The sequence below is a fragment of the Lates calcarifer genome, linkage group LG10, assembly GCF_001640805.2.
Source record: "Lates calcarifer isolate ASB-BC8 linkage group LG10, TLL_Latcal_v3, whole genome shotgun sequence".
Taxonomy (NCBI): Eukaryota; Metazoa; Chordata; class Actinopteri; family Centropomidae; genus Lates; species Lates calcarifer.
Window position 1 is genome coordinate 12,925,060 of NC_066842.1, and position 24,485 is coordinate 12,949,544.

General features: G+C 40.7%; 2 protein-coding genes across 2 annotated transcripts in view; one reads left to right on the top strand and one right to left on the bottom strand.

Annotated features, from left to right (window-relative positions):
- LOC108875342 (RNA polymerase II elongation factor ELL) lies at positions 1–24,398 on the top strand. Its single transcript, XM_018664188.2, has 12 exons — positions 1–184; positions 3,189–3,236; positions 13,202–13,329; positions 13,894–14,048; positions 16,516–16,757; positions 17,359–17,483; positions 19,102–19,216; positions 19,588–20,044; positions 20,520–20,583; positions 21,073–21,244; positions 21,337–21,381; positions 22,385–24,398. The coding sequence occupies exons 1-12, from the start codon at positions 47–49 to the stop codon at positions 22,493–22,495; spliced, it is 1,800 nt and encodes a 599-aa protein (XP_018519704.1). The 5' UTR covers positions 1–46; the 3' UTR covers positions 22,496–24,398.
- The window catches only part of fkbp16 (FKBP prolyl isomerase 16), a 60,550-nt gene that overhangs the window by 30,345 nt on the left and 5,720 nt on the right, over positions 1–24,485 (bottom strand). The gene's annotated exons all lie outside the window — the stretch shown is intronic.

The window sequence follows — 24,485 nt, forward strand, 5'->3', positions numbered from 1 at the left end:
CGTGACGTTTCAGGCTGAATGTCACCAATAGTCTTCAGTTGTAGAAATGGCAGCGCTGAGACAGGAGCATCGGTATGGGCTCTCCTGTGGCAAAATCAACAAAAACACCCCGAATCAAACTCTTTATCACGTAAAACTCACTGACACTGCCATCCGGACCTTGGAAGCCTACCAGAACCTGAAGGTAAGGAAACACGATCGGCTTCAACTTTGGAGCTCGTGTGTGTGTGTGTGTTTTGTGTTTTTTTTTTTCATCTATATTTTCTTTTTCTCTTAATCGCCTTGCAACTCAGAGGACTGTAGAATCCCTGCTGAAAAAAGTGGCTTGTTCTTCCTCTTAGAGAAAAAAGTAAAGTTTAAATACTTTTTCAGACTGTGGACTGCTCAAATCTCATCGACAAAAGCGCTGGTGGCTGATAAATGCAGGCTGTGCTGGTTTATTCTGGCTCTGTTACAGTAGAAGACAGGCTAAGCTTGATTTATTGTGATCATAACAGGCAATTCAATAGACCTTGATGAACGCAGGGATTTTATTGAATTCTCCTTTAAGCCCGGAGTCAAATTTGTCTTGAATAGAAAAGGGAGAAGCCCAGGCTATTTTAAATTGTGCATGTCTGCTTGTTTACCATACGCGTAATTTCCCGAAAAACCAAAAGGTATTAAAGTTCCCATATGACAGAGGTTTGTGATCATGCCCTGAGCTTTAAAAGCCTACTGTTTTCTCTGTTTTTCTATACATACATCTGAAATTCATTATTTAGATTTCACAGATACACAGATGATTGTCAGTCATTAAATGTTTAAAAAAATTCAGTTTGTTTCTGCTCGTTTTGCTCTCGGGAATAAATTAATGAACAAGCTATCAAGCAAATTATTTGACTTCTCTGAATCGGGAGACTGTTTTATTGCTTTTATGGTCCATTAGATTAGACCGAGATAATTTAGTCTATCCAAATGATCTTTCCCAGAGCAACGCTTGATAAGTCAGTTAGTGCCACAGTTCTGACGGCCGGAGGAGGCTCATTTTGTTGATTTTTTTTCCCCCTCTGAGCCGTCAAAACAAATAAGGGTATGTGCGTGTCCCGGACGATAAAATAACTAAACCTGGATGTGGGGAGTCGGTGGTTCAGCTGTATAGTCTGCAATGGACTCAACAAAGTTGTTGCTCGGCTCTTGTGTATTATTGTTTTTTGCCCTTTACACGCCTGGAAGCCCGCCCAGCTCCGGAGCTCATTGGTCTGTGAAGCAGAGTAAACTCCAGAGCTCACACAGCCTGACAGCTTCCTCCAAGCCAAAACCAGGCGGGCAGGGAGGCAGGCAGCAGAGGTTACTGCAGAAGTTTTCCAAGTCAAAGACCACCCCAGAAAATACTGTTTTCGACCGCTGGACTCCCACTGTGGTGTGGAAGATTTTGTCCTCAGGAGCCTCAACCTGAAAGAGTTTCTGTTATTATATATGATTTATTTATGACTTTCATGCCTGTGTTGTTGGTAATGAGAGAAGTTTGTGAAACTTTTAATAAGGACTCGGGCATAAAACTGTGTAGCCTTTATATCATGTTAGAGCCGCAACTATCAATTTATATGCCAACTATTTTCTATCAACCAATTTGGTCCATAAAAGATTTAAAGAAATAAATATTTAAAGATTCCTCAATCCCAATTTCAGAGACCTCAAAGATGATCAGTTTCTACTATTGATGAAGACTTTTAAAAAACTCTACAAAGATTCTCATTTTAGAAGCTTTAGAAACAGTCACATTTTCCCAAAGCCAAAGCTGATGTCTTCAGATGTCTCCTTTTGTCTAGCCAACAGTCTAAAATCCATATATAGTCGCTAGGGTTGCTAGGTTGTTAAAAAAAAAAAAAAACAAACAAACAAAAAAAAACCTTTGGTTGGTGTTTACTTTTTGTATTTCGTGATAATACATAATGAAACATAGTAAATCCGTTGGGTAACACTCATGGATTTCTTACTTTCTAATAAGTCATCATTTCTGCAAATGTTCCAGGTCAAGGAGGATAAACACCAGTCAAATGGATTTTTCACAGCCTGGTAACCCCCAAATTGAAATTCTTCTTAATGGCTCATCACTAATCTACAAAGTATAAGTACATGATTTAGTCGCATTTATAAAACTATTAGTTACAGTTTATAAAGCTTTTATCAAGAGAACCTTATTAGAAATGCGTACAAATTCATCAACTAATTGTTTCAGCTTATGTAAATCCTTCAAAATATTAATAATTACTCTCATGTAAGTGTTGTTAAAAAAATATGAGCTGCTTTTTCCCCCACTCTTGCAAACGATCAAGCCAAATTCAGACCTTTAACAAGTTTGATTTTGCCCTATGGCTGTGTTTGTAATATGTAACAAACATTATGAGCTTTAATATTTATTATTCCATTCAATATTAAAAGCTAACGGATGATGAAGAAAATCACAGCGATACTCCTGGATAGGGAAGACATTTCCCAAAACCATTAATAATGAATTAAGGGCGCTGTCAATCACTGGCACAGTTGTACTTCATAGATAATAGTCTCCACCTATTAACAATGTATCATATTGCCTTAAAGGCAAACACTTTTTATGATTTTAATATTTCTTTATCACTATGGGGAAAAGCAGAACTGATTGTGAGCTTAAGCCACGTACACTGTGGTCTTGGAGAGAAGTACAGTTTTTACAAACCACAGCACCGGGAGGTTATAAAAAGTATCCTTTTAAAGAAAAATAATTGGTTTCAGAAGGAGCTTTGTTGTTCCTCTGGGATCTGTTTTAGCCATTATTCATTTAGTCATTTAGAAACAAGCTGAAACTCACACACACAAACATTTTCAGCAAACTGACTGACATGAGCACAGATCGATTAATCGCGCACATTCCTATGCAGATTAGGGCCATAAACCCTTGAACTATAGACTTAACGATATAGAAATATGACAGTAATTTATCAGGGCAAAGCCTGATGGGAAGTGGCTATTATGGCGTTTTAGCATCTAATGAGAAAAGTTGATCAAGCTTTGTCTCATCAAGCCTGTCTGCTGTCTAGAGAAATCCTGGAAGCTGGAAGTGGAACAATGGCAATATATTTTCACTCATAATGTATAAGCTGTCCATTAGATTAAATGTGAACACAATTTCTGAATCATTGACCACTTTCTGTCTCTCTCTCTCTCCTCAGGCGTCACTATCAAATCAGCCAGCGATTTGCTTCAAGGGGAGCCAGGGGGTAAGATGTTTTGCATACTCTCCCAAATGCCTCTGAAATTGAATGCTCTAATTAGTTCTGATTTGATGTGGAGCACACTTGTGACAGTTCCTCTGCACATCTTATTTGATTCTTGAGCGTCCAATATGCACTTGCATGCATCCAGGAAGAGGTCAACTCAATACTTTTGCAAATGTCGGGATGATTTTAGTTCTTTTATTTCTTAGAGTATCAAAACTGAGAGCTACAGTGATCCACGTGGAGAGCATGTCTAACTATTAATGTACCACAGCCCAGATACCGAGGGACAGGTGTCATTACTTTTCTGGGTTAAACTACGTTGAGCCAAATATCCTGGACTGTATACAGAGACAAGGTACATAGTCTACAAAAACACTTGGCACTGAAAGCAAACAGGGCATTCCTGTGAAGAAAGATGCCTGTGTCCAGCCAGATTAGCCTGACCACTATTACACCCTCCCTGGCTCTTCCTGCTAGGCTACTACACATTTACCCCACAATCAACCCCCATCTAAAAGGAGCTGTTCTAATCCCCGCAAGAGCCGATTGCATTGACGAAAGTGACTGTACACAAACGCCAGCCCTGTGTGCTCACACGGGCCCTGGAAGCCCTTAGACAGGGTACGCTATACCCCCAGGCTGCTAGCCAGGTTACTGGGTCAGGCTCGCAACTGGGGAAGCTTTGTTCGAGGAGGGGGAGGAGGTAGGGGAATTGGCAAACCCCAGGGAGCCCCCCGTGTCTCCATGCCTGTTGTCTCTGTGCAGACATGAAAGATTTGAAATACGGGACTGATAAAGGAGCTGTGAAATTTTCCTCCAAGAAAATGTGCAAAATATGTCCAAAACAGAAATAATCTATGTAAACATGTAATGAAAAATCTGTGAAATGAAACACAGATTAACCTGCTTATAAGAGTCTTTCTGTGAAGTAATGTTAAGTGAGTGCAATTTAAGTGTGCTTTAATCACTGAATGGGATTTGGTGATTATATCTTGGCTGGCGCATTACATATTCAAATTGCTTTGCGGAATTCGAGCATGGGCTCCCTCCCCCTCTGACAATAGTCCCCGAGCTGGACGATTGGGCATTAATGAGGTAGCTGCAACCATTGGTGGTGGGGGAGGCCAGATTAAGCCGTTAGTGGGGGGAGGATGTTGGTGAACATGGCAGTCTGGCATACAGCAGACTGAGAGGATAACCAGTATCTGTGTTTCCAGGTTGGAGGTTTACAGCATCTCAGCTGTAGGTATTCCCCCTATTTTTTATTTGCTGTACAAGTGCTCGCTGGAGCTCATCCCCTCCCCAAAAGCAGCATGAGGGTCAAGAGGTCATATGAAGTAAGTGAGGAGGTTTGTGTCCACTGACAGTTGCCAGCTGTAGAGCCTGATCCCAGAAGCTACAACTGTTTCTTTCTGATCTTTGTTCTCACTGGCTCATGTCACATTTCCTGTAAAAGGGGCACTTCCAGGGCCACAAAAACCAGAGGAATTCTTCATATCACTGTCCTGGCATCACTCCAGAGCTCAGCAGTATCAGGGGCCAGGGCTCCTATCAAGAAATAGCACGCTGAGGTTTTTTCGGCAGCCTTTCTCTCTGACCCTGCAGCATTTAGCCCTACCATTGTAAACGGTCTGCCAAGCTTGTAATCATGCAAGGAACGACACAAGCACTCAGATTCCTCTGAAACTGGCATTCAAGGCAGCTGCGAAAATGACAAATTACATTAAAGAAATTATGCTTTTGAATCTAGCTCACTGATCTAAACAGGGTAAAAGACAAACTTAAGACTGGGTGATACTGGAAGAAAGGGAACTGAGATGGGTTTGATCAATAACTACCATCTGGAGCAGTGAAAGAAAATGTAAAAAAAAAAAAAAAAAAAAAGGAGATGGTGATGCAACTATTAAGAAATAGGAGAAGTGGAGAGATACTCTTTTCACATTTTGCAAAGGTTCAAAGCTAAAAAGAAATCAGATTCTGGATTACTTTGAAATCATCAGCAGGGATTAAGGAATATATTCAGAGCTGGTCTGGGTTCCCATGGCCTGGAATTTCACATCCTAGTGCTTATTTTCCTTTGGCGCTGGCAACGCCGCCTGCTTGTTGGCATGATCTATATCCATTTAGTAAGAAATGAACCTTGTGTTTGTTGTTATTTATTAGATCCATGCTGTAGGGCATGTACTGATTGGGTAAAATGTTTTATCCACTTAACTAAAATACTCCTTGCTATTTAAAAGCACATACTTCACATTCTTCTGTTTGTGGATTGTTCCACTTTGAACGTCTGTGGTTGGTGAACACTGAATTTCACCTATTGCGCTGCAAAATTGTGGCATACCATTGAGTAGTTACATTTTTTTTGTTCCACTGAATGTGAATTTTATGGGTGTAATATTGTCATAGTAAACATGGACATTACATTTGAATACTGAATGCTGTGCTGTGTCAGGTGTGACATCAGTTTCATTTCCTCCTCAGTTCATAAATATTGAATTGCCGTTGCCGGTGTAATTGTTTTTGTTTATGGCTCTGTCTGTTTTTATGTGCGCAGCTGTCGCGTAAAGGCAGCGGTGTTGGGATGGGGGAGTGGGGAACATATAGAGGTGCTCTTAAAAGATACTCTCATGACGACTGTGTGTGAAGGCTGAGCTTCCCCTGGGCTCCCTCCCGCCTGCCCTCTTGATTATTGTGCCATTTCACCCCATGCCTCGGCTGAATCCTTAGGAGACATCAGGGCCTCTATCTTACTCATGGCTGCTCTGACTCTACCTCACTGCCCCCCCAACTCCCTCACCGCCACCACACCACTGTGCTTCGGCTCCCACTCACTCTGCAAATAAGCTTTTGGACTGTGCGTGTGTGTATGCGTGCATGCACACATCATTTTTTTTTCTCCTTTTTTTTCTGGAAGCTAATTAGAATAACAATAACAGGAATGTGGTTTGAGAGCTGTCCTCTCCCAGTGGCATAGCAGTGAGAGGGAGAGTTGTCCCACGTGTTTCTGAAAGGGCACACGCCGCTCTATTCATCCAGATGTGTTAAGCGAGGCAAAAGTCTGTGTGTTCTCTCCCCGTCTGAGGCCCACTGTGTTTATGCAGAGGCACTTGGCCTTAGGATTGTTAGATCATACAGTATATTTTAGGGACAAGCCTCATGAGATCCTACAGTTAAAGACTTCTCTTTAGTTAGCTCCTCTGTCATTATTGTGTTCTTTAGATTCAAACAAAGGATCTTGAAGGATGCCACGGTGACTGTGGCAGTGTGTAAGAGTATTTCATGTGCTGTAAAAGATGGCACATGGCAATGGCACAAACTGGGCAGGTGATATGACCGAAGGTGGCACTATGTTAAGTGTATAAAAAAACATGGATTTGCCAGGATTAGAAATACAGTGAAACACATGCAGAACTGTGTGTTCTTGTTATGGTTAGTTGTCTTGTTTATTTACATTCCGAGCTAATCTGGAACCATTAGGACTAAAGATGTAACCGCCACCCTGGGAAACTGGAAATAGTGAGAAAAACTCACAGTAACAACACAGGCTGCTAAGAAAAAAGACTGAGGGGATATGCACATTTAAAAACTGTTTGGTTGTATAAACTTTGTAATATTTGCACATTCTCTACAAAATCCTATAAATCTTTTAAGAGAACTAAGCCTCATTTCACAAACTAAAGATGTAAAATCAGGCATCATTAACATCTTTAAAGGTTTAGATGATTACAAGGAAGTTGGCATTTAAATGAGTCTTAAAAATCATACTGTGCAAAACGGTTGATTATTAATTAATCCAAGAAGTCATTTGGTATTGTAAAGATAGAAAGTCGACGATAAAGAAATATTACATACAGTGCTGGCACTGGCTTCTAAGGAGTCTTATCGCAAACTTTTTTTTTCCCTTCTAGGATTTAAAAATGCAGCACAACAGGATATGAGCAAGACAAACACTGCAAGTAAACACCGGCAGTGTTTCTGTGTACAGTAGTGAGAGGAGTCTTGAAAATTAAAACCCAAGAGTTTGAAACCAACACCAGAGAGCTATTGTTTAACCTAAACACAGGGAGACTTAACAGGCTTATGTAATCCTTATTGGTTTGGTGGTAGAAGATACACACTGGATAAAAACAACTATTTTCACTTGATTTTTAGAATAGTTGCCTCTGTGTTTCTTCTATAATGAGTCCAAGGCATCAGGAGTAACGTTCCTAGATAATGACACGGCAATTTTGAAAGTTTGGAAGTTTTAAATTGAATTTACTCATCATGTATTTCATAAACAACAGGGATACTGTTACACATGTAAAAACTCCTAGGCAATGATCCCTGTCCTCTGTTACACCTGTATGTTGAATGTGTTTGACAGCTGAAGCAGGTTCATTGTGTTATTTGGCTTACCTCTTCCCAGCCCACGCAACCTGATTTTACACATCACATCTCATGAACATGTTTTGGATTTTCCCCTCTTTCTCCAAGTTTCCCTGCAAGTTAATCAGGTTTGGACGTACTTTCCAACGCACAATCTGCGAATTGTTAAAGGATTATAGACTGCCTGCTTGCGTGGAGAGAAAAGTCCAGTAATGGGAGTAGAGTACAGAGCTCCAAGTGGCTTGTGGGGTTGCTCCAGTGAAACAGCAATGGGAATCAACAAGGGAAACACATTGCTGGTGTCAGTGCAGTGCATCTGAGGTCTAATAACCAGCACGTAAAGGGAATTTCCTAACTTCCCAACACTGTCACCATTTAATGCAAATTAGGCACGGCCTAGAGGGGAATATGTTTAAAGAAAAACACAGTCTGAGCGTGTCTAACTGATTTTCTTTCAAATTTGTTTTAGTATACATAACATGATGATGGAAAACAACCTATAATTGTAGGCTTTTTAGTGTTGTCTCCATCCCTCTGAGTGTGAAGAGGAAGGCACCTACAGTAAAGAGGGGTGGGGGTGTCAGGGGTGGGAAGAAGGAGTGTTTGTTAAGGTTGACAGATTAGGCCCAGCTTCTTGGAAAAAGACTGATTCTGCTTGGCATAACAGGCAGCACCTTGGGGGGATGCTCGACAGTTGCCCATCCCCATATCCCCACACTAACTCCCGTCAGTCCCCCCACCCCCCCTTCTTTTGCTTTTCCTGTCTCTACCAACCCCCCTCAGTGAAAAGATCCTCAAGCACAGGAACCACCACATCCATCCAGACCCACTGAAAGCTTGATTTAAACTGTTAGAGGTGATGTCACATGCTTTGTTTTTAACAAATGAGTCACAGTAGAGTTGTAAATCACACTGCACAAACCTTGAGGACAGTGAATGGGAAAAATTAATGTGACCCCTGCCTTTCTCTGAGACAATGTTTGTCAACATCACTGTATTTGCATGACTGCATCTGACAATAAAACACAGCTGACAGCTGAATGTTTTCTACTGTTAGGCAAAAGCCTCAACTTGTAGAGTCCAGTATATGATGCATGAGCTCAAATTTGCAATAATGCATCTACCTACTTAAATGGTGAATCAGGAACAAATACACTTGCTCTAGTCAGGATCCTACCCCCTCTTCTCTACTGATTTGCACATTCCTAAAGGAAGACTATTTAAGCCCATCCCTCATGCACTGGCTCTACTGGGAGCCACCGCCAACCCCCCTCCCCTCCATACACACACACACCCAAACCCCCAATCCCTCTCTTTACCCCCCAACAACACACAGCCACACGTCCCTGCTGTTCATGAATAATCCAGGCAGGCCGACAGGCCATTGCACTCAGCTTTGTGGGGGAAGAAGCTAGAACAAAAGACGGGCAGCTCACAGAGCAGCTATGGCTGAGTAGGCTCAGATGAGAAGACAATGGTAACTAGTGTCAGTACAGACAGGGGCAGGAGGCAAAGACTTCAGAGTAAATCACATATCCAGGCGCCTGCTCCCATCTCAGTGCTGCCATGCCAAATACCAGAGCTGGGAACCTTGCCTTCTCGCTTTCGTCTGCAGAGCACAGAGAGAAAGACAGAGAGAGAAACTATCGTCTCATCTTTCCCAGCAGATGTTTGGCCTGCAAAAAGCACACTGGACTGGAGGAAAAAGATTTCTTTAGAAAAGCTGAGCTATTTTTCCTTCCTCACCAAATAGCAGGGTTAGGAACTCTGTTTAACCTCATCAAAGATGAGCAGTTTAAACATGCTCTGGGAGTTAAGGATGAAGTTTTACAAGGACATCACCGATAGTGCCTTTTGTCCTTGCTCGAAATGCAAAGCCCCCCTGCCAAGATTTTCTGTTCCAGTCCAGTTCACACCTTACAACAGTTTGAAAGTATTTGACATCTCCAAACACACAGGGGCCTGGAGTAGCAGATGTGGCCAGGCCAAGGCCACAGAGGCAGTTATTGTATCAGCCTGTACGCTCCATGGGGGGGCTGCACTGACAAGGTGCTAAGGATTGCTGCTCTGATGCCATTTGGTTGCTCTGACTGTAACTGTCCAACAGCTTTATTCATTGTGATAATGAGAAGCATTAACGCACACATCTCTCATTGCTGTGTGTTTATGAAGCTGCTCAATTTCATTAAATTGACACATGTTAATAGTACACTCTGATAATAATAATACCCCATTAAGCTTTTCTCTGATTAATCATCAGATTAAATGACTCACACAATCATAATTAGAATACTATGGAGCATAAGCAATTTAATGAATTCTTCCCCTCATTCAGAGCTGGACAAATAAACCCTGTTTAATAGTTATAATCATTATTAATAACTCATACTACTTTAAATACAACTGAAAACACAAATTTCTTTGCTTTTTAAATAATTACACTGACATGTTTTTCTAAATGAGAAGAACTGAAGTTTTTGGGTGTTCATTAGCAGCATTTAGCTCATTCATCATAAGGTTAGTCTCATTTCATACGCAGAGTATGATCACCATCTGTGTTTAAACTTGCCGTGCCTGAACTCTGTTGGTCAATTTGAGAGCTTAAAAAAAAACTGCCCTGTGTGTACTTTTTGTGACTCATTTACCACTTGACTCACATTTTTTTCTGTTTGTGTTTGTTCATTGATAATCGCATATAACATATTCCATGGAGTTTGACTGATAAAAGCTTTTTTCTGGTGACATACGGCCTAAACCGTCAGCAATGGTGTAATTCAGGAGATTTGACCTCACTCCCTGCATTTGACCTGTGTGAGTGTGTGGTTTCCTCAGTCTAAAAAAGACAAACTGGTAACTCTCTCTCTCTCTTTCTCTCACACACACACACACACACACACACACACACCGCCTCAGGGGGATCAGGCCAAAGATCCATACGGAGATGTCTATGACTCAGCGTCTCTATGTAAATCTACACCTACTACTTGACTGACAGAAGCTTCAGGATCACAAACCTGTTGGCACAAGTTGTGTCACTGACTAAACACATCAAGAGTCAGAGTTAATTTCATCAGGCCTGGTGGGAAGATGATGATGAAACAGGCCACTTTGTATAAATTGGGTGTGATGATTAGTCACTGTTTACAGCTGTTATCTGTAACCTTCTGGGTTGTTCAAAGTATGGCAAAGTTGTTGAGTTGGTTCTTCCTGTTCTTGGTATGATGCAAAAATGTCACCGGCTGACTGAGTAACATGATCATGGATATTTCCTTAAGTGATAAAAATACAGAGCATTGGTACAGTCAACTGGAGACTCTATAGGAGAGTAAGAGGAGATTCTCAAACTATTTATATTTTTACACAGCATCAACAGCACAACATTTTTACCACAGGTCAAACCTTGTTGTGGGGATGTTTACATAAATTCTTTACTAAGAGACAGATAGTAATTTGGGACATCTTGAGTTTTGTATGGATTAAACAAATGAGATCTAAATAGTGACCTCCAGAGGATTTTGTTAGCTTCAGACAGAGGCTAGTCAGGCTAGCTTTTCCCTACAGTCTTTGTGCTAAGTTTAGCCAACTGGCTAAAGTTTCATAACTATCATACACATATGAGAGTGGTATTAATCTTCAAAGTTTTGAGCTGTTTTTGTGCAGTACTTTAGGGCTATGTGATCCTGTGGTTAGAGTGGCTCAGGAACTGGGAATTAATGGGTTAAATGACATATGGTTATGAAGCTTGAGAAGGAAGCTGTGAATAAAACGGGGGCAACCTCTGAACAGTCTGACCTGAGTGACATTGATTAGAATCTGAATGTGAAGTGTGCATGGTGCCATGGATCGAGGTGACAGGCAATAATAATGCATGGCTGGAGGGGGCTCATACTGCTGCCATTGACTGAAAGAGGAGACATGGTGGCACTATTGCAATGCTAAATGTGTAAATGTGCACTCTCATCTGATTGCAAGCTACCTTTTGTTTAGCAAGACTCTCATTATAAAAACAAATTCAAATGCAGTTTTTCTGCATGCCTTTCTCTACATCAGTAACCCCATTTTAGTGACTTGTTGCTTGTAATTTTGGTCAAAGCGGCTACTACTTTACTCCGTTAAAGTAATAGGTCCTAAGGACATGGCTCGCCTCTCGTCCCTGCTCACTTTGATGCTTTTTTGGTTGATCGTTCCTAATTAGCAGAAAACCCAAAGCAGACATATGCAGGACTCTGCTTTACCACTTATTGTGCCCGGTCAGACATAAATAGGGCAGAATTAATGGTCAGCTGTGTGTGTCAAGTGTCTGTGGCCTTGTGGGGCTTTGCGTTTTGTGTTGACATGGGTGGGCTTGTGCACATGAAGGAAAGCTGGAGGCTGATGGGGGTAGGGTGAATGGCATGCGTTTGGTTTTAGAAGGGGAGGAGGGGTGTCGAGGAGAGGAGTTGTTCATTGGCTCTGTGCTGCAAAAAAAAAAAAAAAAAACTGCTTATGGCTTTGCTGCATGACTGGGCATTTGTGACAGCTATAGTCCTGCCTGCCACATCTGCCGGGGGCACTGCGCTCTCAGCCAGTCAGCTTATAATCAATCACTTACGACTGATAACTAAAGAGGCAGCTTCAAGTCCATCTGACTGGCGTTTGTTTTTCTTCAGACCTGCAGTTAAAAAATGCCTGTTTGCTTTGGCCTGAAGTGATACCAAAAGGTCTGCTACAAAAAGAGGACAAAAGATTTGAGCTGTTGCAGCAATCTTACATTGAGTATTTACTCATCAGTAAGCACATATTCATGCTTGTTAAGGATGGGGGATAATAATCGAGGTTCAGCTGAATCTAGGACATTCTATCAACAAAAGTAAACTGTCCATTTTCAGGCTGGAACACAGCTGCAGGCAGTGAAGAAGAGAGCCACTACCAATTGTGTTTTAAAGGACATATTACCTGTTGGTTAATGACTTTCTATGTTGAACTGTCCTTTTAGTGGAAGTAGGTTTTTGGGTCGTTTTATGTAACAGGTCTCTAACAGAGATAGACTTCACCCTGCTGGCTTGTTTGTTGCTAGGGAGACGTGGACAGTCTGTGACAGGGGAGGTTATAGCCCGAGTGAAAAAGCTGTCCGCTATACTATTGTTGATGTTTTGCCTTTCAGACAGGCTCCTCCCATGACTGGCTACAGGTCATCATCCCTGACCTGGGAGGTCCCATGTAGCCCCTGTGATTGGCCCAAGTGGGAGATTATTTAGGTCACATTTATTGCGTGAAAAAACAAAAACCAGTCAAGTCAACATCGCTCTCATCAGTTTCAAATAAATTAATTGTATCCAGTGTTTTCCACATAGAATCAGATCTAGTTACATCTAGGAGAGATAAAACATGCTTCTTACATAACACACCACTCAAACTGGCAATGCTAGCAGATATACTCAAGCATGTAACTACACTGTAAAACTTTTGAAGGTTAAAAATTAACATGACATGAGTTTTGTAAACAAAAGTGGAGAATTGGCTTACTGTTTATTATTTTTTACTCTTTATTCTAAGGATCTCATACTTCTAAACAATGGTCCTTATCATTTTGTGCTCTCTGTGTCTTCATTTGACAGTACATAAAGATCCCAGCGCCAACCCCTGAATCTCCTGATGGATTCAGAGTCTTCTCCTTCTACCTATCCAGCGACAGCAAAGACAAACCTCAGTCCAGCTTCGACTGCATTCACCAGTATGTCTCAGGGTAAGCAGCTCACATAAGTCTTTCCACAGTCGACCACAAATGGAATTTGTAGTAAATTTGGTGTGAGACTGTGACCACAAGGCTGAACCAAACAGTGGCCTCTCTCTTCAACACTACAACAACCGACAGTCTCACTGTCAGGCTATATTCAAACAAGACTACAATAACACCCAAAGGCTGTAACGCAATGGCTGACCTCAGAGGTGTGAGCAGTAATAACTGAGAACAGAGAGGTAGTGTTTGTGGCTATGCAGGGTCAAAGGGTCAGTTACAGGGTTACATTACAGCTGCTTTATTTCTACTAGCGTCTTTTAGCCTTTATACCCGCACACTTGTTGTCAAGAATGAAACTTTATGAAACAGGACAAGAATTTGCTTGCCTACACAAGTCACAGAACCAGTCGTGTGTATGTGTGTGTGTGAGACAACACCACACATCATTGTGCAACAGCAGGAATCTCTAATGTTTGGGCTTGACAAAAGGCCAGTTAATTGAGCCGAGCCAGAGAATTTGAAATATTAAACTCTTAAGTCTTCTCTCTTCTCCTCCTGTCCACTGCACAGGGAGGGCAGGGATCACCTGGAGGGCCAGGGCAGCATTCAGGACAAGATCACAGTTTGTGCCACAGACGATTCCTACCAGACAACCAGGGAGCGCATGTCGCAGGTAGAGAAGGACATCTGGAGCCGCTCAGCGATTGAGATCAAGCCGGGGCCAAGTAAGCATTCGCCTAATGGCTGTAACTACACTCTACTGTATCTTCAAACCTCAGTTTTACGTGGCAGCCTTCACACACGTAGGGATCAAGGACAGATAAACAGAGAATTTTCACGTACCCAGAAAGCCTCTAAACCATTGCCTCTCACCAAGTCATCCTGTTGATAATTGCCATATGGCGTGGAAGTTATCACATAATTGATCAAAGTGCTGCGTTGCAATTATTCATGCGAGAGGGATGCCTCTTTTTCTTGTAATTTTCCTTTCATTTTGACCAGATTGTTCAGGCACGGTGCCATCTTGCCTGCCAGCACCATTAATGTGATTGAGTTTGCCAGAAGAATGCTCTAACAAGTCTCACACTGATGAAGTTTTGCCTAAAATGTAATCACACTGACTGGAATTTAATTCATTTTCATTTGATAAAATATTTCTAAATTCCATCTAAAGAAGAGGCTGCACTTAACCTGGAGTAATATGGGCCTTACATGCAAGATCTCATTCTTGCAATTAATTTTCTTTATTCACTGCCATTGCCTTGCTAGCACTGGTTTTAAATAACTGTCGATTAAATTGACCATGCTGTGTCTTTATAAATGATCTATCCATGAGGCTTTATGACATTTAGAGGTCCCATGAGTTTACATGCTTGTGGAGATTATATTCTAAGAATGGAAACATGCTGTGTATCCCAATTCTACAACATAATGTTTAGGGTAATTGCTGTAGAAGCCAGCTGTTGGAACCTGTTTCTAGTCATTACATGCCATGCTTTGCTGCAGAAATAGTCTCTGAGAGGCTTTTACAAAGTACATTTAATATATCTGGCACGCGTATGCATCTAATAAATGTTGTCAAATACATGAGAGATCCTGGTTCAAAACATGCAGAAAATGACAGATATCCCATTTTACCTGACTGTTGTTTTCAAGCTGTCAAGCTGTCCAGCTGTCCTTTCCTTCCATTGAAATAAATGGGTAATGGAACACACTATGTGCCATATACAGTAAAAAGCACGCAGTTATTGTGGTGGCTGTCTTTTTATGGCACAGTAATGCTATAGTCATCAGTAAAAAAATGTCTATATATCAACTCACAATTACAGGTTGCAGAGAAGAAAAATGTCCACAATTTAAATTATAGCTTATGATTTAAAGTTCAGTTGCATCCAGTGAAAAGGGGGCAGTGACAATTGGTGCTCACCTGATGTTGCACAACTTGCTTTTGAAAATAAATCCAATTGATTTATGAAGCGATTTAATGCTTCTAATTAGTTTCCTCTATAAAATTGATACATTATTGCAGACAGTTGCTATTTTTGGTGTTGGGTCATTGCACATAAATCATTCACTTTACTGTAAAGCATGTCAGTTATCTTAAATGAGACATCATGGGAAGTATCATTCCACAAAAGCTGCTCTGGGCCTTAGACTTCCTTCAGGCTGCTTTAATTTATTACTGTCATACAGTGGCTCCAGTTGCTGCTTGTTTGAAATGTGGCAGTACAGGTTGCTTTCAGTACAAATCTTTATGACTGGGTTCAAGGCCGGCATTGAAACATGCTCCTGCAAGACTGTTGCATTTTGCACAGCAGATTTAAAGAGACTCCTTTCAAATCTTACAAGGAATGCTGTATATTGCTAAGGCTGAAATCTAAAGTTATTTTTAGAAAGTGGAAGAATCTTCAGTTTCAACAGTATTACTGTACTGTAAAATGTCCTGGCCACATATGTAAAGTCTACCATGCTGTCTCTGTGAAAGTACTGTCAGTCTTCGACCTATAGCAACCTCCAAAGTATGGCTTAAAGTTTTAATGAGATTACAGTCTGCAGATATCTATAAGTACTGCCTGCCCTAGTTCCAACTGAATTAGTACTGCAACAGGAAGAAAGGGCCTCTCTGTGTTAGTCGCTTTAGTTTCCATGCTCTTCTGTTTGCTCAGCAGTAGGCTAACCCCACTGTCAACCCCTTTCACTGTGTTCCACTTGCAGCACCACAGCCTCTGTATATAAGCACAGTACCATGTTCAAGGTATTCACTACATGTGTGTAAACTACTTTTTCAGATTCAGCTGCTGCACATACTGCATCTGTTGTGGCTGCATAAAGCAGATTGCATGACAATAGAGAGATATAATGAGGATAAAAAAAAATATTAGAGCATCTCTCATGTGTAGGCCTGCCTTTGATTTGTATAACTGGCCTGAGGACTGGATTAGGAATGACATGCCAGCTGTGCTATTACAGGATACTGTCAACATATGTGAATCCTGTTATCAGATCAGTTGTAATCTCTTTTCTCTTCTTTAGTTTTGTGTAGGATAGCGACTGTAGGGCCATTCAAAAACAGCTTTAGATTACTGCCGTGATAACTTTTTGATTCAGTATCACTGACCAGGGAAACTTGCCCTTATCTTCCACAAGAGTCATGTTGTAACTCAGCTGTGTGTCCCTTTGTTTTGATCTCAGGTAAGTGCGTGAAGGTCCAGAGGAAGCAGGGTCTGGTATCAGGCTCAGAAAGCAGCAACAAGCACTCCCCCAGCAACAAGAGGAGCCTGGTCCCCAGCCCTGTAGCACACCGGCCCTTAAGAGATCGCATCATTCATCTCCTGGCCTTAAAGCCCTACAGGAAACCTGAGCTGCTACTGTGGTTGGAGAGGGAGCGAGCCAGTCCAAAGGACAAGACTGACCTGACCTCAGTACTAGATGAGGTGAGACATCTGGCACATTGCTATGTAAACACACTAAAATAAACAAATGATAAAATACCCTGAGCTGCAACAAGTAAAAGAAAATACAAGTGTGATAAATGCAAATTTAGCTGCTTTTAGCATCACTTGAAATCAGGACAAGGAAACTGCTGTACAACTGTAAAACCCTTCCCTACAAAGATGAAGTCACTAAGTTTATTTCAGGCATATTTCCTGTGTTCACAATGTTTTAGTGTCCCACTGCAATCATCAAGTGGAGACTGTGCTGCTGCTGGTAGCTGTAATTAGGGCTGTGCTTTAATTATCTTTGGAAGAGAAGACTGCATTTTGACAGGAGAGGATCTGGGTACTTTCAGAATTGAAAGTGGTTGGTTTGGGGAGTTTTTTATCAGCAGGATTAGTTTGTGTAATGGGAGGGTTAAACTGTTTACTGGGAAACAATATGCAACAGGTTTTGTTTTATTTAGATATAAGGTGGAGTTACGTTGTCGCAGGTTAACACAGTTTGGTGCTTTTACGACCTCAGCTGGACTCTTGTATTCTGCTTTTGTATTCTGTCCTCTTTCTGTTGATTTATGAACATTGTGAGCTGTTGTTTCAGGTTGGTAAACTGAACCCTAAAGACCACAGCTACTCTCTGAAGGATGAGCTCTACAGACACGTCCAGCGAGACTGGCCTGGATACCTAGAAGAAGAAAAGCAACTCATCCATAGGCTCCTGATCAGGTGGGCATTAAGTTAGTCATAATACTAAACAAAATAATTTGTTCCATTAATAGTCTTGGAAATAGACTCTACTGTAGCCTGGCTGTGTCCAAAGGTAACAAAATCCACCAAATCAACCAGCACCTCTAAATTTCACTAATTAACACATTACATCTCATTGGTTTAGTCTGAACAAAAACTACAGTGCAAAAATGACACTGTTGTTTTATGAGGGATTCTCTTCCAGGCAATTTCTGAAAGTAATAAGAAGTTGCTTCAGGAAGTTAAAACATGAGCTTCAGCTGTGCTGGTACGTGATTTTGTTACCTTTGGGCAGAGCTAGTCTTAGCTGATTCTCCAGTTTCCAGTCCTTGCACTAAGCTAAGATAATCACTTCCTGGCCATAATCCTATATTTTAAATACAGAAATGAGAAAGGTATTCGTCTTTTCATCTAACTCTTGCCAAGAGTTAGATGAAAAGAGCATATTTGAGCATATTTGCCAAATTGTAAAACTATCGCTTTAAATTTCTTGTAGACGCTTACAGATCCTTTTGGGCAGATAATACAGTGAAAGACTAAGGGATGGATGCGTTGTGACAGTGTTGGCGTTAATACAGAGCAGCCACTGAATTAATGTAGAAGTCTTCTGTGATCATGCTGAAAGAGGAGCTTCTAAATGACTACTTCTCTGCACTGATGAATCTCTTAATGGACACATCAAAGCAGGGGAAAATATTCCCTGCAACATGTTGCCAAACGGCATTAGCATGGAGGGTTCAGAGTAGCAAGGCTGAGCTTTTCAGGGTGAGCTTCCTCCCCTGCATACGTTTCCTCTGTCTGCCAGTAAACATGCAGGCCATGTGCTTCACTAGTGTTTTGGAAAAAGTTCAAGTCCTGTTGGCTGATTGCACAACTCTTCTGTTCACCACCCCTGCTAAGTGTAAAAAGCTTACATTTGTAGTCATGAAATTCTTTGCCAAGTGTGATAAAACTGTGATAGCTTGCAAATACAGTAAACTCCAGATTTCTTTCCCGTAGTTTTTTTCATTTGTTGGAGTAAGACCTTCTTGTTGAGGCTTCCCTGTTACTGTAATTTACTGTCTGATGTTAATGTTTAATGGTTGTGAACTCAGCTCACACTGACCAAATGATTAAGAGGGTTGCATGAATCCACTGGGGGTGGGGGAGTGTCTTTTTGTAGTGGCGTCTGTTTGAGGAAGGAGCTGTAGGAAGCAGATTAACAGAGAAGAGGGTTTGGGCCTACAAAGGTTAAATCTGCTGCTATTGTTCTGCTCACTGGACTGTGTTCAGTCTTTGTGGTTGCCTCCTGTAGATTGTATCACCAGAGACATAAAACAAAACAAACCACTGAAACATGCAAAAAGCTCTGATCAAATCAAATAAGACTGACGGTTTTGTAATGTCAATGATTATTTCTTCTGCGGAAAAGCTGCCATCTACGTCTTATCTCTGGAACCTGTGTCAAAATTAAAGATAATTGCTCATCCACTTGTTCATAAATCTGCCAAAGCAAGCTTTATGACCTACATACAGCCTTTTCCTGTTTAGCTTTACAGGCCATTTACCTCACAGTTCATGTCCAACTGAAGGTACTGTGTTCTAAATCTTTCTTCAGGAAACTTCAGTCACTCCACAGTAGCCAGTTGAAGAGTCCCCAGTCCAACCATTCATTCCACAAAACTCCTGGGGACTCTCCTTCGCAACTCAGTCCTGCCAAGAATCTCTCTGTGGTAATTATTCACCTTGAATCAATTCCATTTTCCCCTACCTCCTCTTTCTAATAAGACCAAGAATAGATAAGGTATTTTAATTTTTTTGCAGATAGACATTACAGGAATTATATATTTGCTGTTAAATTAAATTTAGTTGCTCAAGACTAAATGCAGCTTTGACTTGAATTAAAGCTCTGACCTTTTTGCTGAGAGTGAGATGCGAATATTTATGACACTCTTGTGTCTCTGCAAGAAATAAGCATGTTTCCCAAAATGATTAATATTGCTTTAGAGTAAAAAATGCTTATGCATATGCTACAGGCACTTTTTGCAAATCTCATGTAAGTTGATCAAGTCTAATCAATCACTGTTTTTTGTATTTCCTCTAGAAACGCCCATTGCCCTCTGACCCATCCAGCTGTCAAACCCCCAAAAAACAAAGACCATTAGACCAGTGTTTGCCTCTGCATTCGCCTTCTCATGGAGACTACGGCACCAATGGGGCTCATAGCTCCTCTGGTCACGGAAACTCTAATGTGCACATCAAAATAGAGGTTGACAAAACCAACAATCATCTCCAGGGGAGCCCAAATGGTCTGTACTCACCGCACAAACTCAGCGGGTCGTCTGCTATTCCCAAACTGGAGAGGACAGAGCCCACTCCTACTGCTCCCAGCCCTAAGCTCCCACACTCTAACACCTCCATTTGCACTGACCAACAGTTCACCAACAGCCAACATAAAAAGAAGAGGTCCAAAAAGCACAAAGACAAGGAACGAGAGCGCTTAAAAGCCGACTGGATAGAGACCAGTCCAGACCTGAAGCAGAACCAAGAAAATCTCAAAGGTAAATGGAATTAAAACTATAAAACTGTCCTCCCTTAAAAGTTTTGTGTTGTCATGAATCTGTTTTACATTATCTGTTGGGGCTATGAGGATTATCAGCTTTCTTTCAGCAAAAAGGAAAAAAAATCCTCAGGGTTGAGTTATAGTTGCTGCTGGAAGCCCAATTCATTTTCATTTTAGAGTGCAGTGAATGAGAACTATAACAGTTTCTCCACCCTCCCATCCTCACTCCCAGCCCTAGTCTGTTGATGATTGACTGTGGAACAGCTGGGTGACCTACGGTCGAGCGAGTCAGCAGGCAGCATTGCCTCCTACTCTTGGCTGCTGACGTCACTGCTTGCCTTGGATCAGATCTCTTATCGGAGACAGTGATAAATGATTCCATCGGCCTTGATATGATGGCATATCGCATTTGCATTGGCTGATTGCTTTAACCTTTTTTCCAACGTCTGTGCGTGTGTTTTTCCTATCTACAGACCATGAGGGAGAGAAAACACCTGTCAATCGAACCTCAGCAGAGGAACTGCCAGACTATTTAATGTAAGATTAAATACATATCACGTCCCTGACCATGCAAATGTTATATCCCCAGATTCAGAAGGGATTTATGATACAGGAATGAAATGATTGTCACAACATCAGTGGGTCCACATAAGTTGTTGGTTGTTGGTATCATCTATCAGTGACGAGTTTAAATTTCACAGTCCAACCCACTGTTGTTGAGAAAAGAAATCAACTTGTCCCTAAAGGGTTAGGTTCAGCTTCAAAGCATTCACATAAATAGAGGGGAATAAAAACACGTCTAAACGAGCTGTCACAAAGCATCACTGAAAATCACTTTGAAAACAAATGATCTTATGTCTTACATTTATACATCTGGTCGACACATCATGCTGTTAGATCAGTGACGTGTCAGGCCTTTCACTCCACCACCCTGTAGTGCCATCTACTGGAAGAACTGGGGAGGTCAACTTGGCTTCTAAAGATCACTACTGCTTTTAAATAACAGCTTGTGTTTTCTCTTGTCAGAAAATACAGCACCATAAAAGCACTGGAGCAGCGTCAACAGTATAAAGACGACTTCTGTGCCGAGTACGATGAATACAGAGCTCTTCATGACCGGATTGGGGCCATCACAGAGATGTTTGTTCAGTTGGGCTCAAAGATCAACACTCTCTCCCCGGGAACACAAGAGTATAAGGTACTGCCTGGACCAGAAACCTGTTGCTCTATTTCTAGAAAACAGATCTGATATGTGGCACCCTAACACCTTTTCTTTTGTAACCTTTTCAGCTTATGGAGGACCAAATACTACAAAAGTACCGAAAGTATAAGAAAGTAAGAACAATTTAAATTGTATCTCATTTCACACCTAAAGCACTATGCACTGGGCCTCACGCAAGAACAAGTCTTATGAAAGTATTCATTCTTAAGTGGCACATGTAAGGAATTTGAGATAACGGATCATATTTACCTGTTTTTCTCTCGAGTGATTCAGGTCTGACATATGAGTCAGGTACAGATAGTCTGCCAAAAAAAATGTTTGACCTGATAATTCCAATGCTCTAATCTAATGAATTTGGAAATTAAATGTGTTATTGAAAAACAAAATAAAAGGTTGTGTAATGCTAATATTCTTTTGAGCTTATCAAGTGTGATGTACAGCATAGTTTACCAGTTCACTGACTTTCTTATTGGATTTTATTGGCATGACTGTTTTGGCACAACAGTATAAACAGTCAAGTTGCTCAGAAAATTATGCCTCAGTCAAGGTTTTTTTATGCATGCCACTGTCCAGGGACATCCTGGACACAAAACATGTGACAGTTTAACATCACCTGCAACCAAATCTATGATAATCTAATATGTCATGTCCTCTGGATCACCTCCTTGACCACTTTCCTTTGGCAAAAGGTTTGGCAGCTAACGTCATTTAAGTCCATTCCTGCTTAATTTCCGACATAGCTTTAACAGCTGTAGTACTATTGCATAATCCCCTTATATCACTAGCCTACTGACAACAAAATTTATTATGTTTTTGTCACTTTTTTTTAAAATCTGACTACAAATGGAGCAGAAAAAATTGCCTTGTATACTGTAGCAATGTGAGGATTCTGCTAATGCTATGCTAATGACCAAATGAGCAGCTACACCACCAACACTCAGAGGGTTGAAAAAAAAAGCTATTTATAAACATGTTTGTACAGTTAAGAGGGTTTATTGAATCCAATTTGAAACAAAGAGAAGTTTATGACATAAAAACGTTCTTGCATGAGGCTCATCCTTTTGGATTTTAATGTGTGTTACTGAAAGCTCACTGGCTTCCCTTTTCTATTTTTAGAAGTTTCCAGGGTATCGGGAAGAGAAGAAGCGATGCGAGTACCTCCATCAGAAGCTGTCGCATATAAAAGGCCTGATCACAGATTACGACCGAGCACAGGAACTCTCCTAGTAACTGGCCTCTACCCTCAGCAGGGTGTGATATTACTGGACCAAAAGACTCCTAATGGACCCAAAGACTGCCCAGCTGGGGTCCTGGAGTTGCTGAGACACTTTTCACTTTACTCCTCCCTATTAATGGAATCGAGGAGCAAGGTTCTTTTTTTTTCAAAAGTGGGCCAAGACCAACGACTCGTGATCAGACATTGCTCTTTAACACTATGGTTTTCATCTATGATTATCACTGTAATGGGTGGATTTTGTTCTGCTGTAAAATGGTCAGATGACACAGTGAAAGCCAAATCCATTTTCCTCAAATACAAAACAGATGTGATCCTTCCTGCCTAATTGCATTTTTATTTTATCCTTTATCTTGTCAGAACTAAAAAAGCGTTGATTTATTTAAAAAAAAGTATTAAATTGATGGTACAATCAATCTTAGGGGAAAACAAATGCTACTAAAGTCTTTATATTTAACATACAGAGGAATTAGTTTATTTGCTGTTTGTTGATAGAAAGTCAAATACTGACACATTATTTACAAAGATTACGTATTGACGGTAATATGGTCATGCCATAAATAGTGTATCTCTCCTCAGACCACATCCAAGCTGACTAACTGATTTAATTCAAATTTCACTTCATGAAGGCAAAATGTTTCATCCATACAAAATCTGTATTTCTGCAGTACTAAGACCATACAAGGGTTCATCTCATTTTATCACTAAAATGATCACAGAATGCTTTCACTCAGAATCTGTGGTTAGGACCAGTTTCTCTGGGCACTGATCATCACGTAGCTTTCTGCCAATGTCCTGTTTCATTTCTATGAAATACTGGAATTCGATTAAACCACTCCTCACAGTTCAGTAACGCTGGTTTTAAGATAGTGTCAATTTCATCCACATGTAGCCTACAGTACTACAAACTGCCTTTTCACTATGTAATGAAAAACATTATCAACTCACACATCTCTTAAGTCATCTGGTTACAGGTTTACTGACATACAGTACATACAGTAATCACGCTGTATTTACACTGCAGATGAATGATTACATGTTGCTCTGTGAAACATGACTTTACATGCAGTTGTAAAAGCTTACAGGGTATTTATGTTGGCAATCAACCTAGTCCACAAATTCTGATTTACTATAATTGCTTTGCTCCAAGTCTTGATAATGTTTAAAATGGGATTTAGTTGAATAACAGTAATTCACTTCAGCGAGTGTTATATTACATTAATGTTATTCTGCTGAATGTGACAGAGATGCCTTTAAAAAACTTGGACTGTTTTCAGCAGCATGTGTTAAGTGTGTAGAGGATGGCACTGTGGGTCAGTCACTCACTGTGGTTCAAACCACTTTAGTTTATTTTAGACTTTTTGGAATTATTTGTACCACAGCAGGTACATCTAAATAAACACAACCTGTAATTTCATTTCAGCTTAATTAGCTGTGGCCTGAAGTAGGGAATAGTGATCAGTTATCTCTGGAAATTTGCATCAGTGTAGCTATACTCACAACTGTTGTCTTAATGATGGCTTAAAATGGCAGAATTAAGCTAATATTTGCCTTAAAATGTCAGACATTTCCAAGTTTCTGGTATCCCTGTTCTGAAATGTTCTTTGTGTTCTCTGCACAGTTCAAAGCATTTTTGTAAATGTCTTTTAGTTTGAAGGAAAGTTCAGTTACTAGATAGTTGTTGTGCAACAGTTGTCTCATCTGTGTTGTTCTTGTTTTTTCGATGTATGTCTTTCATCATTTTTCATATTTAGATTCATTTGTCATCTCATAATCTATCCAATAATCATAAACTGTAAAGGAATTTCATTCACTGCCTAATCCTATCAAGCACCACTGTCAAAAGTAAGAATTGTTGCAGAAAATATTCAAAATAATATGCTTTGCTTCTCTTGATTTCACAGTGCAAATACCCTTTTGTTACATATTAAGCATCAATTTTGCAGTTAAATATACCTTTTTACATTTGGTATTCTGGGATGT